At 39.7% G+C, this 15,063-nt stretch overlaps 1 protein-coding gene across 1 annotated transcript in view; it reads right to left on the minus strand.

Moving 5' to 3' along the window:
* Window positions 1-790: 790 nt before the first annotated feature.
* gabbr1b (gamma-aminobutyric acid (GABA) B receptor, 1b) overlaps window positions 791-15,063 on the minus strand; it is a 654,324-nt gene continuing 640,051 nt past the window's right edge. Inside the window, exons 21-23 of the mRNA XM_055157144.1 lie at window positions 11,384-11,512; window positions 5,776-5,919; window positions 791-1,081 (exon numbers count right to left, since the gene is read on the minus strand). Of these exons, the coding sequence (XP_055013119.1) occupies window positions 791-1,081; window positions 5,776-5,919; window positions 11,384-11,512 (564 nt within the window). The remainder of the gene's footprint in view (window positions 1,082-5,775; window positions 5,920-11,383; window positions 11,513-15,063) is intronic.

Below are 15,063 nucleotides of genomic sequence, written 5' to 3' on the forward strand. Positions count from 1 at the left end.
CAAAGCTCAAGCACCGCGTCCACATCAGCTGAACATTACTGATTGGTAAAGTATTAATAAACACTAGTAGATAATCTTATTTTATCATGTAGACTGGAGGAGGCGGGGCAGAGGCGGTGGAGCGGGGGAGTGGGGCGGGTGTGAAGCGCTTTCTGCTACGTCAAACGCATCATAGGTGTATCTGCCGCGTCATCGTTGTAGCAGCTTTAGTTCGTTGTCACGTGGGAGGGTGGCAGAAATACGCTGCAATTTGTTAAAAAACAACGCCGAATCAATCTAAAAAACACTTCAGCGACATATACAAGGCCCACACATCACTCTTAGAAGGTAGAAAGCTCTGAAAAGTTTTGCATGAGATGGGCCCTTTAAGACAAAAAAAGAAAGCTTGTTTGAGTAATTATGTGCGGCTCAATATTTAGAACTGCGACTAATCTTTCCTAATAAATTCGTCAATATTGATAAAACTCCCAGGACAATTATTTTTCAAATATTGGGAAAATTACGCACTTGAAAAGCTGGATTTTTGGGATTTTTTTCTTATTAAAGGTCAGATTTTTTGAGAAGTTAGTTATTTTTTAAGAATAGCATAGTTCTCGGAGATTTTAGCTCCACAAACCGCAGTGTCAGACCTCCCGTCGAGCGACCTGGTCTACAGTACAAGTACAAAGGTTCACACTTGATGTCATCTCCTCCGACACTACGCGCTGCCCAATCCGCGTCACTTCCTCAAAACCTCCACACAGCACACGTCCACTTCCTGTTTTTTGGTCACATGATTTGGTCCCGCGCTTCACTTGTAGAGCATCTGCAGCCGGCTGGTGTGGCAGTTGTTGCGGTTGAGCTTGCTGTCGGCCTGGTACAGGTTGGAGTTGGAGAAGGTGGGCGGCGACGTGCTGAGGGCGGGGTCGAGCGTGGGGGCGGGGTATCCGGGGGGCGGGGCCAGAGAGCGCGGGTCGCTGATGGGCTGCGGCGGGGTGCTGCTGTGGTTCTGGTTGGTGGTGATGGTGGAGGCTCGTCTCCGGGAGCGCAGGGCCTGGCGCTCGGACAGCTGGTTCCTCAGCTCAGACACGCGCTCCTCTTTCTGCAGCCACAGAACCAAAAACAAACACCATTAGATTAGATTCTGACAGTAAAGTGTGTAAACATACTGAAACGTTGTTGAAAAACGGCGTGATCTTGGGTCTAGTCAAGGGGTTTTCAAATTGGGTGAATGTTAGAATGTTTAGCCTGGTTTTAGTCCTGGTTTAGTCCTGGTTTAGTCCAGGTTTAGACCTGGTTTAGACCTGGTTTTAGTCCTGGTTTAGACCTGGTTTTAGTCCTGGTTTAGTCCTGGTTTTAGTCCTGATTTTAGTCCTGATTTAGACCTGGTTTAGACCTGGTTTAGTCCTGATTTTAGTTCTGGTTTTAGTCCTGGTTAAAACCTGGTTTTAGTCCTGATTTTAGTCCTGATTTAGACCTGGTTTAGACCTGGTTTTAGTCCTGGTTTAGTCCTGGTTTAGACCTGGTTTAGACCTGGTTTAGTCCTGTTTTAGTCCTGGTATCGCCCCGGTTTAGACCTGATTTTAGTCCTGGTTTAGTCCTGGTTTAGGCCCAGTTTAGACCTGATTTGAGTCCTGCTTTAGTCCTGCTTTAGTCCTGCTTTAGTCCTGGTTTAGACCTGGTTTAGACCTGGTTTAGTCCTGGTTTAGTCCTGGTTTAGTCCTGTTTTAGTCCTGGTGTCGACCCGGTTTAGACCTGATTTTAGTCCTGGTTTAGTCCTGGTTTAGTCCTGGTTTAGACCTGGTTTAGACCTGGTATAGACCTGATTTTAGTCCTGCTTTAGTCCTGGTTTAGTCCTGGTTTAGACCTGGTTTAGACCCAGTTTAGGCCTGATTTTAGTCCTGGTTTAGTCCTGGTTTAGGCCCAGTTTAGACCTGATTTTAGTCCTGCTTTAGTCCTGGTTTAGTCCTGTTTTAGTCCTGGTTTAGTCCTGGTTTAGCGCTGGTGTCGACCTGGTTTAGACCTGGTTTAAACCTGATTTTAGGTCCGGTTTAGTCCTGGTTTAGACACGGTTTAGACCTGATATTAGTCCTGCTTTAGTTCTGGTTTAGACCTGGTTTAAACCTGATTTTAGTCCTGGTTTTTGTCCTGGTAGACTTTGTATTTCACTGAGAGCCAAAGGAAAACCTTTAAAATCCTGGAAGCGTACAAGTATTTAGAATTAAAATCACCCGCTGCACTTTGATAATCTAAAATAATGATTAGAAAAAGTTAAAAAAAAACACAAAATTACAACTTTAAGATAATGTTGGTGTTTGTCTTTCTTAATGATTGTCCAAAAAAACTAAAAACTAAACTAAACTATAAATAAATGACACAATCCTTATCTGTTACAAAGTGGTTGCTGGTTGTGGTTTCTGTGCCTCCTGTTTTTAGCCGGAGATTGTCGATCCACTTTTTTCTGTAAATTGTTTTAAATCTAACTCCCTTGTGACACACCGCTTACGGTAAATGAAAAAAAAAAAAGTTTGTCTTTCTCCCGATCAGAGCGTTTGCAGCGACCACAAACTGCACAGAAATGACACATTTTGGCGCTGAGTCAGCCGAGGTAAACGGGGTCCTGTGCGTCTGTTTTTACCTCCTGACCCACATTTGGTGCTTTTGTTGATGTCGGTGTGACGCCATCTGAAACCGAGCAATCCACGACGTCTTTATTGTCATGTTTGGTTGCCGTGGTGACGTGAGATAGATCATTCACTGTTCTGAGTCGTTATTTTTACCGTATTTTCCGCACTATTAGGTGCTCTGGATTATAAGACGCACTGTCAATTAAATGGTCTGTTTTCGAACTTTTTCCACAAATAAACCGCACTGGACTTTAAACAAAACCCAACAGTGTGATGGGTGAGTGGTTTTTTGTTTGTTTGTTCGTTCACGGTGACTCTGGGCTTTGTTCAGTTGTGGCGTGTAGGGAGGTGCTGTCTGGGACCAACGGATTGTCGGCGTGTTCGCAGTGACTCAGTTGTTCAGTCGTGTCTAGAAGTGGCACATTGCACTCGCTTTTTTGGTTCGTTCCTCCGTTCCGTTCCTCGTCGGCGTGGAGTGATGAGTGTGTCTGTGGGTGTGTTTCTCTGTGCAGTCGCTGTCTGCTCCGTGTGCAGTGTTGGGGAGTAACAGATTACATGTACTGGAGTTATGTAATCAGAGTACAAATGATGAGTAACTGTATTCAGTTACAGTTACTGTTTCAGTGAGTGGTAATTGGATTACAGTTACTTTGTTGAAATAAATGGATTACACGGCGGTATTTTCCTGTTTTCACATTTTGGGCTAAAACAGGACTAAACCAGAACTAAACCAGGTTTAAACCAGGTCTAAACCAGGACTAAAACAGGATTTAACAGGACTAAATCCTGCTGTGTGGACGTGTCTCCTCTTTTTCTATCAATAATATTTTTAATTTGGTTCAGTAAAGTCTGGACTTTTTATTTTCTTTTATCAGACAAAACTTCTTATGTGAAGATTTCCTCGTCTTTGCTTCTCTACAGCAAATCAAGTAATCCAAAGTATTCAGATTACATTACTCACTTTAAGTAATTTAATGGATTACGTTACAAACTACATTTTGGGGTCTGTAATCTGTAATCTGTAGGAGAATACATTTTAAAAGTCACCTTCCCCAACGCTGTCCGTGTGTGTTTGTGTGTTCTGTGGGTGGTGCGGCTTTGTAGTTTACTGAAGTCGTACTGGGACACCCGAGTGGATTCGTGTATGGGGCGCTCTGGATTGTGGCGCGGCCGTTGTTTGACGGGGTTGGAGGCTTAAGAGCGCGTCTAATAGTGCGGAAAATACTGCACTCACTTTAAGTTTTACAATATTATGATGTCGGAGGTCACATGAGTCAGTTTTGAGTTTTGAGTGAGACGTAACAGATTTGTGACCATTATAGTAATGTGATTTTACGACGGAGTATAAGGGTCAGATTAAAAAAAAAAAAAATGCTGGCGCTACGAGAATTAAGTCGTAACATTTTGACATTAAAGTCGTAATATTATGAGAATAAAGTCGAAGTTAAAATAAAGTCGTAATATTATGAGAATAAAGTTATAATATTACGAGAATGAAGTCGTAATAAAATCAAAGTCAAAGTGAAAAATGCGGCAGAAGAAGAAACTTGTTTTTCAATATAAAACCAAAAATAAGAAAACGAACAACAATTTTCTTCATTATTTGTGCCTCCGGACTGAACCAGGACTAAACCAGGACTGAACCAGGACTAAACCAGGACTAAACCAGGACTAAACCAGGACTAAAACGAGGTCGAGACCAGACCGGGACTGAGACCAGGACTTAAACAAGAACTGAAAACGGTTTAGTCCTGGTTCAGTCCTGGTTTAGTCCTGGTTCAGTCCTGGTTTAGTCCTGGTTCAGTCCTGGTTTAGTCCTGGTTCAGTCCTGGTTTCAGTCCGTATGAGGCGCAATTAGTCCGCATCGCATTTTAAAGTCACGTAAACGCCATTTCCCGTTTCCGTGACTTAAACCAGGACTAAACTAGGACTAAACCGTTTTCAGTCCTGGTCTGGTCCCGGTCTCAATCCTGGTCTTTCTGGTTTGGTTCCAGACTTGATTTAGTCCTGATTCAGTTCTTGTTCAGTCGAATGAACGAATGATACACAGATTTTTCTCCTTTACAAAATGCTCCAAATTCTCCATTCTCCACTCGTTCAGACTTTCCGAGCCGCCGATATTCTCATAATATTATGACTTTATTTTGACTACGACTTTATTCTCATAAAATTACTACTTTATTCTTGTAAGTTTACGACTTTATTCTCTTAAAATTACGACTTTTTCTGGCTTCGACTTTATTCTCATAATATTACGACTTTAATGTCAAAATGTTACGACTTTATTCTTGTAGTGCCAGCATTTATTTATTTTTTTTATCTAACCCTTATACTCCGTCATATGATTTAATGTCGAAAAAAGGTGATTTTAATGATGGGCAGGAGGCGGGAGTCAGGTGAGTGGTTTAATGGACAATGTTCAGGTGAAATGATGATTTGAAACTCTGAAACACAAGAGAAACAGCGTGTAAAACAATGTAAACATAGGAACAAAACAATGAGGTAACATGAACATAAAGTAACACGAATACACAGAAATCATATGAATACATGTACACAAAAATTAACACTCACAGGATGCATGAACACGGCTGTGACAAGACAATGTGTTGAGGGCCGATGTCATGTTCAGTGGTGCCCCCAACCCCATATCAAAGTGTAAAAAACAAAATTATGCTTCATGACAATACCGATTATTTAGAATTCAGAGCAAACAAAAAACTCCGACAAAAAAGATCAACAAAAAAGATCGACAAAGCCTGGACTAACTGGAACTGATGCTGAGTCTGACGACAGCGACACAGAAGAGGAAGCGGCGCTCTGTTTACCTCCGGAGGTCGTGGAGTTGCTCCGAAGTGACACATGATGAAGAATTGAATGGATTTAGTGATTTGGAGTGAGATGGAGAGTTTGATAAACTTGTTCTGTTCTGTTGTTTATGTCATAGTTTATCTGAAGAACTGTTCATATGTGACGTTAACAGTCTGTTGTTCTCTATTCTATTGTTTTTACTTTGTTCTGGTCTCTAATTTAATATAATAAATTTCCCCCAAAAATTGCGACTTATATATGTTTTTTTCTTCTTCATTACGTATTTTTTGGCTCGTGTGACTTATACTCCGGTGTGATTTATAGTCCGACAGATACAGTATGTGAGATGTTATGAGACCTCCTGGATGATCTTCTGGAGCTCCTTGTTCTCCCTCTCCAGCTGCCTGGACTTCTCCTCATCGTTGTTGTTGGTGGAGGAGCCGGTCTTCATGGTCTCCTGGGCGTCGGACTGCCACTCTCCTCTGGTGATCAGGCGACGCATCTGTAGAACAACATACGCAAACTGGTGAAAATGCAAAGGAAGAACTCACTACACCACCTTCGAGACCTTAACATCAGCTGTTTTCTTAGTCGTTAAATCGTTAAATGTGGAATATGGACCTGCTTATTCCCTTGTTGAGTTGTTATTGCTTCACTTGAATGTTCCACAGTATGGCATTCAACTTTTTTAAATTTTATTTCCACTGAGACAAGCAGGTGCCACCATTAGGCCATCTTAAAGGTCCTATATTCTACTAAGTTTTTCGATATAGTGCACTTTCGATTCAATACAATATATTTCAAATCGATTTAATACGGTTCGGTGAAAAACATCGGCTTAATCATGGCTGTGATACTAAAAGTCGACTAAGTCCACCGAGTCTGTGCAAAGTTAATATAAATAACACAAATTTTACTCATCAGAACAGTAAAAATATCAACACAATTGTAGCTTTTACACAAAATTAGTTTTTGTGCAATGTCTCCCTCTAGTGTTCATGTTGGGTTAGTTCAGTCTGTCTCTGTACTTTATCTGATTTGGTCAAGTTTGTATTCTGTTTATTAATTAATTAATTAATTAATTTATTTATTTTTAGCTGATTTCGAAAGTGATTTATTTATTTTACTTTAATAAATTTTACTTCTATATAAGGCTCTGAAATTAACTGAATTTTGATCATGATGATTTAAAGCTTAACAAAGTTTATTTTGGGATATTTTTTATATAAATAACTATATTTATTAAATTTTTCATATAAAGATGGTAGAACGGCTGGATATATAGTTTATTTTGGATACATTTATGTTTTTCTGCCTAATTTCATGTTCGATTTATATTTTATTCATTTTATATTTTATAATATCGCAAAACTGCTCTAAGGTTCATATTTGTAGCCTATATTTGTTTCCCATTTGATAGTTTTGCGTAAATTATCAATAACAATAATAAGTTTTTTTTTTTTTTTTTTTTTTGAGAGAGAAATACTGAATAAATGCATCGTGTAACTAAAAAAATAAATAAAACATAAATAAATAAATAATAAATAAAATAACTGATTAATCGTGATTTCAATTTTGGTCAAAATAATCGTGATAAACATTTTTATTTAATTTTTTTTCATAATGGAGCAGCCCTACTTCTATAAAATATTTTTTCTTGTATGAGGAGATAAATTTATATTACTATGTTTCTATATTTTTTATTTTACATTATTTGACACCAGTCTCTTGCTACTTTTGCTACTTATTTTGAATTTATTATCACCATTTATGTATTTTTGCTCTTTGTTATTATTATTATTAATATTTTGGTGATGTGTGAGCTGCTGTGTCCAATAATTTCCCTTGTGGATCAATAAAGTTTGTCTGAATCAATCTAAAATCAGATTTCAGAAGTGTTTTTAACTGTGAATTCTAAACTCAAACCATCTTCTCTTTGTTATTACTTGGTTTAATCCGTAGTTTTGTGTACACTTCTCTCTCCGTCGAACGCAGGTCATGTTTTATTCATGGACGTCTTGGCCTCTCTGATCACTGCCAATAAACGAGCGCGTGGCCCCGTGGTGCCCGTGCATTAGTGCGGTGACAGTTACACGAGCGGCACCGCACACGTAACGAGCAAACATGACGCTTTTCCATTTGAACACGACTGTAATGTTCAGCGTGGAGTCGCAGTTTGGATTCTCACCAGCAGATGTCACCAAAGAACCACACAAAGAGTCGTCAGCTACTGGAGGTAAACAACAGAGAAGGAGAGATTGTTGTGGTTTATAGGCTCTATTCACGTTTACGTCACAAACCAGGAAGACGTTTAGAAACAAGAGACGACTTCCAGTGTATTTCCCGACACTGGACTCTAACCCACTGAAGTAAATGTGATCAGCGGTAAAATGAAGACTGCAGACGTATGTGCTGTTTGGAATCATCTTGAATTAGTTTTAAGATAAATCATTGAGTGCCTATACATCACAGGTGTCAAACATACGGCCCGGGGGCCAGATCCGGCCCTCCAAGACCTTTAATCTGGCCCTCAGCTGATTTTCTACTAAAATATTGTAATTATATTTTCTATTAAAATATTGGTAATTTTCTGTGGTGTTTATCACAGCAGCGTCTCCAGTGTCTCTGTACGTGGCCCCTCCCACCAGAGCAGCACAAATGAAGACTTGTCTCTTTCCAAACGCTCTTAAAGGACGATCGTTTTGACTGTTGACCGTGACACCCTCATCAGAAAAATGTCCAACATGAGAAAAGTGGAGCCGAGTGCAGGATTTTCCAAGAAAAATCGACTTATTCCTGTTTACATACAAGTTCATGTTAAAACATTGTGTTGAAATTGTATTTTTCTTAAAGTTTCAGGTTGTTCATAATATTATAATATTTAGTAAAAGAAAGAGTTCATCAATTAAAAAAGATTTCTGTAATAGATTTGTGTTTCTCTGCACAAATATTTGAACTGATTGTTATTTTTGGGGTTTATATGCCATGAGTTTTCAGATCTGGCCCCTTTGGGATCAAAGTAGGTTGGATACGGCCCCCGGACCAAAATGAGTTCGACACCTCTGCTATACATGCACATCCGTATCCCGGTTATTATCCATATCCAGGTTATGTCAGTATTCTGGATACTGTGTTTACATGCGCTCTGAGAAACCGAGATACTCATATTTGTATACACATGATCAAATGTAGGTTTCTTGACATAATCTTACAAATGCACAAGTGCAAAAATTAACCTAATTTAAGTTAATAAACCAGGAAAAATACAAAGAGGAAGCTCGGGAGGTTCTAACCAGCGTGAGGAGCTATGATGTATCCCAAGATCCACTGCACAGATCAAACCCAACGTGTAGATTTTTTATTAAAATATTTTGCATAAATAAACTCATCTTTATAACATATGAACCATAACCACATCAGCCCGTTTGATAATATAATTCAGCTTTGTCACATTTGTTTACGTTTTACTGAAACTAAGACTAATTTGCATAAACTGTTAGTGGCGATAAAATCAGCTCGCTCCTTGTGCGCTGATGCGGTTCAGCTTCTGTCGGACTAAATGATACGACTCAGTGGAATATGAGTGTTTTTCTGTGACAGAGGAGGTGCTGATGATGGTGAGTCTGTTCTGTGTTTCTATCGTACAGGAAATGTTTCATGTTTAACTTTTCAGCGATCAGACGTGTGCAGGTCGTACGAGTGCAGATTCCTGTGCAGGTTAACGCAGTCATTTCACTCATGTACGGTCACTTTATTTATGTCGCTGTTGTTGCGGTGAAAAGACTGAAAAGTGTTTGTCTTTTGGACGCATGCGCACTCAAATTTATGTTGCAGTAACCGGGATACTGCGTTTACATGCCACAGTGTCCGGGTTACTATCGGAATAAACCAGCTACAGTATCCCAGTTTCTAATAACCGGGATACTGCCATAACCGGGATACTGCTTTTACATGCACCATGAAGAAACCGGGATGCTCAAAAAATCCGATCATTACCGGGACACTGATGTGCATGTAAACGCACTCAGTGTCTACGATTTTGTTTAATGACAAAGAAACTCCAAAAGTGACTCCTGGGGCATTCATTATTGCTTATTTTACAGTTGCTGCTATGTTCTATTGGTACTTTCTACATGTATGTCTATGGCAGAATGTCCAGAAGTTACCATGGTGACACAAGCACACATAATGTGAAAACTCTTTTTCACTGACTTTTTCATGACCTAAAGTGAATTTTCCGTGACTTTCTGGCACCTACATGTATAAAATTGATCCAACATTTAGGGCGAAATATGAAATGTTAACACTTTCCACTCACCTTATGGTTTGGGATTATAGTTTTTTAACATTCAAAACCCTGTCAGTGCATTTATTGTCTCTTTTAAACAAAAGACGCAGACGTTCAAAAATAATCATAATAGTCTAATGAGAACTTAACAAAATGATGTAGTTGCGCGAAAGAGATACTAAATTCCATGACTTTTCCAAAACTTTCATTGAATTGAAAAAATTCCATGACTTTTCCAAGCCTCGAATATGACATTTTTAATTCACATGACTTTTCCAGGACTTCCATGACCGTGGGAACCCTGTTTACTACACGAAGCACGACACACGATTAAGCGAAAACTCATCCCAAAGAGTCGAACGAGTGAAAAATCGACTCAAAAACGGCCAAAAATCACGCACGGCTTTAGTTCAGTACTTTTCTGTTCAGATTGTGTTATAATAAATTGTCATACGGATGTATTGTGTTGTGTAAATGTGTTTGACTAATGACATTTGTCTTGACGGTCACGTTGTTGTTGATGAATTGTATTTTAGAGGATAATGACGATAGCTAATGATGAATTTGAAATCTTGTATTTATGGAAATTATGGTAGAACTAATTAATTTTGATAGTTTTAATGATGAACTGGATGGTGGTTATTTTAAGGAGACACTGTTAATGATGAATTATTGTTGTGTAAATAGTTTTGTTAATGTGATTTGTCCTTCCCAATGAGATGGAGAAGAGCTTGTAGTTAAATGTGGCACAGAGCGTCTTTTCTCTCTGAGTTTAATGTTTTCTGTGCATTGTCCTTGTTTTTAATAGATAAATAAATACATAAAAATCAAGCTCAGTCAATCTAACCTCAGTAACAGAGCTTCAGACAGAGTAGTGCTTTCAGTTAGTGTCACACCCCAAGAGAATGTTAATGATATGAGGTGCAAAGTAAGGAGGGTTCAAATTGGGCCTTCTAACATTACGTCAATTCCGATTTTTTGTGTGAAATATGATATTCACATTTCCAGTTAAATGTGACTTGTATGTGACTCCAGTGTGAACATTAAACGGCCCGAAAGTGTCCCACATGTGACACTGGAGACACGACGACGTCAACCGCAGCGAGCGTCTCTGTGTTTACAGAAGTTGTCCAAACATGGACGCAGCATCGAGCACCTGGAGATTTTAAAGTTCCTCTCGTACCGGAGCCAGAACATGAACAACTTACTTGTTTTAAGGAGGAGATTGAGAAGGAGAAGGATGAGGTTTTTGGTCGTGGTGTTTTGTGGGACAGCGGCAGCGACGTCCGTTGAAAGGAACGTGTGGATGTGGAGACGGAGCCAAGAGTGGTGAGTGGAGATGTGCTTCACTTCAGTGACACAGAGTTCATTAACAATTTTCGCCTACTTCAGCGCAGAATAGTGACGTTTGTGTCTTGTTGATAACGTGTAGGTGGATGAATGCGCTTTGGCCGTTCAGACTGAAGTCGCATGTCAAAAGATCAGATATGTATCGGTTTCAGGAGCACATATCCAAGTGTCCTGGGTCACATTTGAAAAATTCGGATCTGTGTCGTTCAGACTGTCATTAAAAGATCAGATACAGGAACATAGGGGCCAAAAAATTGGATTTGGGTCACTTCAGGCTGCAGTCTGAACGTAGCCTTAGTTAGTTTGTTGAGTTTTTTTTTTTTTTTACCTTGGGAACGAAGAGCACCACCAGAGTGATGTAGACGGAGAAGACGATGGCGAGGGAGGCGAAGGCGAAGGAGGCGTCCTGCTGAGACGACAGGATCATGGTGACGGGAGCCGTGATCATGCACAGGACCTGCACACAGACACAAGAACTTCATTAGAAAACAAATTAATAAAATCGAGTACAGACATTTTAAGTTGACGTGTCCCAACTCCAAAACCGACCACAGTGGAGTTTGTGGTCATGTTATAACAGCAAGAACAGTGTATAGTGTTGCCCTTGAGCAAGACACATCAGCCATTTGACCCGCGTGGATGTGGTGAATGTGATCTGAAAGGTAGATGGCGCTGATCTGTGAGTTACTGCATGAAAAGTGATGAATAATCAGTCCAAATCATTACATTTTATTACTATGATGTCCTAAAGTTGTTCCCCCCATCAAACACAAACCTACACAAAAACTGTCAGTCGTTTGTGCTTTGTTACGACTGTTTTGTGCTTCAAAAAGTTTTGTTTGTGCTGCTTTAGTTTTTGAGATATTAACAAGTTTTTATTAGTCACATCGAGGTCAGTCAGCCCTACAGGAAGCTTAAAAATGTTGTAAAATGGCCTAAAACTGTGTTACTCGTTTATGCTGTTTTGTGCTGCAAAAAGTTTCGTTTGTGTTTTTTTTAGATTTTAGTTATACTGGTTCTGAGCTCTTAGCTATTTGCAGCCGATGACGTCCCCGCACCTCCTTGAAAACGTTAAAATGTGCTAAAAAATTGCCAACTATTACCGTATTTTTCAGACTATAAGTAGCTCTGGAGTATAAGTCGCACCAGCCAAAAAAATGCATAATGAAGAATAAAAAAACATATATAAATCACACTGAACTATAAGAAATTGATTTGATCTTGAAAGTCAAGTTCTAGTAAAAACAATAGAAGAGAGAACAACAGACTGTTAACGTCACATAACAGAACAGAACAAGTTTAACAAACTCTCCATCTCACTCCAAATCACTAAATCCATTCAATTCTTCATCCTCGGTGTCACTTCTGAGCAACTCCACGACCTCCGGAGGTAAACAGAGCGCCGCTTCCTCTTCTGTGTCGCTGTCGTCAGACTCAGCATCAGTTCCAGTTAGAATTATTCGTGTCTTTCTGAATCCCGACAGGATGGTTTCGGTGTCACTGAAGTCCAGGCTTTGTCCATCCATCCAGTGACTTCAGGAAAGTTTCATGGTGTCACAAGTTTCTCTCTCACTCCAAACTTTCTTTCTGCTGCTCGATTATCATTTTTAGCTGCAGATTTCACGACTTGCAGTTTGTAATCTGCAGAATCAGATTTTCTTTTTGGGGACATTTGTGTTCAGTCTTCTCAGTCGTCTTTATAAGTTTGGTGCGATCGACTGACATGATACAGACGGGACAGAGGCTCTTTCTGCAGGAGACATGCGCAGTAGAGCCAAGTGACAGTGGTACAGGAGGAACAGGAGCAGCAGATACTCACACACAAGACTAGAACCTCTCACCGCTTCACTGTGAAAATGTTAATATATAAGTCGCACCGGAGTAAAAGTCACAGGAAACACCCAAACCATGAAAAAAAGTGCGACTTATAGCCCAAAAAATACACGACGAGGCTCAGATGAGGTACAGTCAGACGTGTATAAAACATAAACTATTATCATCCAGTCATTAGTGCACAAAGTTAGGCATTAAAATTTTTGCATTTGTGGTATAAGAGTTGAGTGACAAAAATAAATAGATAAATAATTAATTAAATTAAAATAAATAAAATAATAGCTGTAAAATATAATACAGTACAATACAAAAAAAAATGAAGAAAATGGGTAAAAATTATATGTAGTGTGCATAGTGTGTCATTTATTTTGCTGTATGTAAATATTTGTTAAGTTTTTTGATCAATGTCCATAAGCAACCACATGATTTTTGAAACTACTGTATGTCATGAGCAGGGATCCTTTTCTATAATCAGATAACTCCAGAAATCAGATAACGGTCCAGTTCTATGTGTTTCTCGTTCACTCCAAACTTTCTTTCTGCTGCTCGATTACTGTTTTCAGCTGCAGATTTCACGACTTGCAGTTTGTAATCTGTAAAATCTGATTTTTTTTTGGGGGGGGGGCATTTGTGTTCCGTCTTCTCAGTCTTTGTCTTTGTAAGTTTGTTTAAATGTTAAATTGTTCAGTGGTGCAGAAGTAACGGTGCGATCGACTGACATGATACAGACAGGACAGAGGCTCTTTCTGCAGGAGACATGCGCAGTAGAGCCAAGTGACAGTGGTGCAGGAGGAACAGGAGCAGCAGATACTCACACACAAGACTAGAACCTCTCCACACTTCAGTCTAAACATTTTAAAATATAAGTCGCAGGAAACCCCCAAACCATGAAAATAAGTGCGATTTATAGTCCAAAAAATGCGGCACATAAATTTTTCCTGTTTTGTTTATGCTGTTGTGTGTCATTAATATTTTACTTTTTGCGTTACTATTTTTAAAGTTATTATTTACTTGACTTATTTAATATTTGTCCGGAAATGACATAATGTAATCAACAAAACAGCACAAATGATTGACATAGTTTTTTTTGTAGGTTTGCGTTTGACGGGGGCCGACAGCGACCGGCTCTCACTCCCATGGAAAAAGCAAAACAAACATCTTCCACAATGTCAAAACTCCAGCGTGTCCCTTCGCTGCTGTTGCCGCGGTAACGTGACTGACCACAGATGACACTTCGCTCGGGGCCACGTTGTCCTCATAGACACACAAACAGACGAGTCACTGTTCCGGGGGCGTTATTATGACTCACTTTTACAATTTTACGAGATTATCGAGCCGGAGGTCAGAGGACGCGGACAGGGACATCAGGTTCAGGTTCTAACATTTAATAATATTAAAAAATCAGACGGAGACATGTTGGGGTGTTTGCTATTCATGATTTTGAACAGACAGATTCTTTTTAGACAATTCTCTACACTCTAAACATTAAATTATAGTATTTTCTTTTCTATTCCCATGTGGTCTTATATCTGCGTTATCCCTCAGTTTTCCAGGTAGGTTCCACGGACGTGTACCAGAGTCCTGCACGGGTCCGTTTTTGGAGACCCGCACCCGCCGGATCCGTTAGTATTTCATCCGTTACCCGCCCGTGCACGTAATGAATAACGCACAAATTAAAAGTATTCTAACTGAAGTATCCATCAGAATATGAATTGAAAAGTTACGGCGTCAAGAATTATAATCACGAAATGAAATGAAACGGTTTCGCTTTTTTCAGGATGAATAAGAATTCAAAGACGTGACTCGACTGTCAAAAATACATCATCACTTTACAGGATTTATTTACTGAGCAGAAGAAACATTGATCGAGATGCCGGACTTTTGCGCCGCACACAACACGGACTGAACCAGGATTAAACCAGGACTAACCCAGGACTAATCCAGGACTGATTCCAGGACTGATTCCAGGACTGATTCTAGGCCTGAACCAGGAGGACTAAACCAGGACTGAACTAGGACAAAACCAGGACTCAAGCAGGCCTAAAACAGGACTGAACTAAGACTAAAACAGGACAAAATCCAGGATTAAAGCAGGACTAATCCAGGACTAACCCAGGACTAATCCAGGACTGATTCCAGCACTGAACCAGGACTAAAACAGGACTAAAACAGGAC

This window comes from Boleophthalmus pectinirostris, unplaced genomic scaffold, assembly GCF_026225935.1.
Source record: "Boleophthalmus pectinirostris isolate CB_2022bp ecotype Guang Dong unplaced genomic scaffold, ASM2622593v1 HiC_scaffold_21, whole genome shotgun sequence".
Lineage (NCBI taxonomy): Eukaryota > Metazoa > Chordata > Actinopteri > Gobiiformes > Gobiidae > Boleophthalmus > Boleophthalmus pectinirostris.